This window comes from Eimeria mitis, genomic scaffold (genome assembly GCF_000499745.2).
Source record: "Eimeria mitis Houghton genomic scaffold, Emh_scaff406, whole genome shotgun sequence".
Classification (NCBI taxonomy): domain Eukaryota; phylum Apicomplexa; class Conoidasida; order Eucoccidiorida; family Eimeriidae; genus Eimeria; species Eimeria mitis.
The window spans coordinates 15079-16866 of record NW_013572392.1 but is presented as its reverse complement, the minus strand read 5'-3'; the positions used below and the strand labels follow the sequence as shown (position 1 = coordinate 16866).

The 1788-nt window shown below is 56.8% G+C and overlaps 1 protein-coding gene across 1 annotated transcript in view; it reads right to left on the bottom strand.

Moving 5' to 3' along the window:
- EMH_0011220 (CAM kinase, CDPK family, putative) overlaps positions 1-847 on the bottom strand; it is a gene marked incomplete at both ends in the record, with an annotated part of 4306 nt that extends 3459 nt beyond the window's left edge. Inside the window, one exon of the mRNA XM_013499172.1 lies at positions 158-847. Coding sequence (XP_013354626.1) covers positions 158-847 — 690 coding nt within the window. The remainder of the gene's footprint in view (positions 1-157) is intronic.
- Between the last annotated feature and the right edge of the window lie 941 nt (positions 848-1788).

Below are 1788 nucleotides of genomic sequence, written 5' to 3'. Positions count from 1 at the left end.
GAACATGTTAACGCTTATAGAGAGCAGCACAATAACCGAGACAAATGCGCCCGTTCTACAAAAACAGCAGCACCAGCAGCAGCAGCAGCAGAACGAGCAGCAGCAGCAGCAGCGGCAGCAGCAGCAGGAGCCAGAATAAAATATATAAGTATCTCACTCCTGTGTCTGTATGAAAGTCTGTATGAAGGCCCTTGCAGCTCAATATAACCCGCAGCGGGTACGTGCTGCACTCCTCTGTCTTTTGCTGCCCCTCAGCAGCATACAGCCGCTGCAGCTCCTCCACAGATATCTTAGATCTTCTTAACACACCTGCTGCTGCTCCTGCTGCTGCTGCTGCTGCTCCTGCTGCTGCTGCTGCTGCTGAGTCGGGGGCTTCAGATGCTGCTGCAGAAGCCGGCAATGCAGGCCCAGCTCCACCTGCAGGTGCTGATGAGGGGGCTACGCTCTCAGGGCTTGATGCTGCTGCTGTTGCTGCTGCTGCTGCTGCTGCTGTGGTTGCTGCCGCTGATGATGAACGTTCTGGGGCTTCGGTTGCTGCTGCTGTTGCTGCTGCTGCTGCTGCTGCTGCTGCTGTGGGCCTCATGGGCTGCGCGAATTTGGTCGTTTTGTTGTCGCGGCAATCGCTGTTGTCGTTGCTGCTGCTGCTGCTGCTGTACTTGCTGTTGCTACTGCAGCCGTTGCTGCTGCTGCTGTAGTGTCTATTGCTACTGCAGCCGCTGCTGCTGCTGCTGTTGCAGCTGCTGCCATTGCTGTTGTTGCTGTTGCTGGTGCTGCTTGTGCTGATGCTGCTGGTTGTCTTTGCTCCTCCAGCAGCAGAAGGCCTAGCAAGCTCCGTCTTCATTTCCATACTGCAGACCAAAGTCCCCGCTGCTGTTGCTGCTGCTGCTGCTGCTGCTGCTGCTGCTGCTGAGGATGCATCTGGGCGGCGGGGAGCACACGGACAGCTGCCGTGGATACGGGCACCAGCCGCGGGTAAACCGACAGCTCAAGAAAAAAAGAAAAATAAAAAAAAGAAGTTGCTGCCAGAGCCCCATCCGCTGCTTCGGCTGCCTGCCCCCAGCAGCAGCTGAGGCGCCGGCAGCAGCAGCAGCAGCAGCAGCAGCAGCAGCAGCGGCAGCAGCGGGGGCCCGCAGCAGCTATAAACTCCCCTAACTCGCTGACAGCTCAGCACACCCTGGCCGCACGTCAGTACCGCATGCAGCCAACAGCTGCAAGGGGCTGAGGAGGTGGGGCTGGGGTGTATGTACAGCTGGAGTCAAGGGGGGGGGAGGTGTATGTACACCTGAATGTAGGCTCCGATAGGACGAGAGAAAGCTGCAGCAAGAACTGCTCGTGGTGACTCAGGAGAGAAGCTGCCGCTGTGAATCGTGTTGATGGTGCTGCTGCTACTGTTGCTGCTGCGGAGACAGTTGCTGCTGCTGCTGAGACATCTGCTGCTGCTGATGAGACAGCTGCTGCAGCTGCTGCAGCTGATGCAGCTGCTGCAGCAGCAATGGGCCCCTACAGCTCAAGAGGGGAACTTCGTAAGCGAAATGACAGACCTCGAGAAGTTCAATACGAATGAGTAGCTCTTTGCATGTAGTGAGTGAGTAGTAGCAGAATCTAGCTGCTGCTGCTGCTGCTGCTGCTGCTGCTGTTGCTGCTGGGGTCCCCAGGTACCGCAGGGGCCCCAAAGGGGGTATATTCGGCTCTGTACGTTGCCGCAGAATCAGAATAAAGTCAAAACAAAAAGAAAAAAAAAAGAAGAGAAAGCTAAAGGAAACAGAATGAACACGCTCCCCCCCCCCC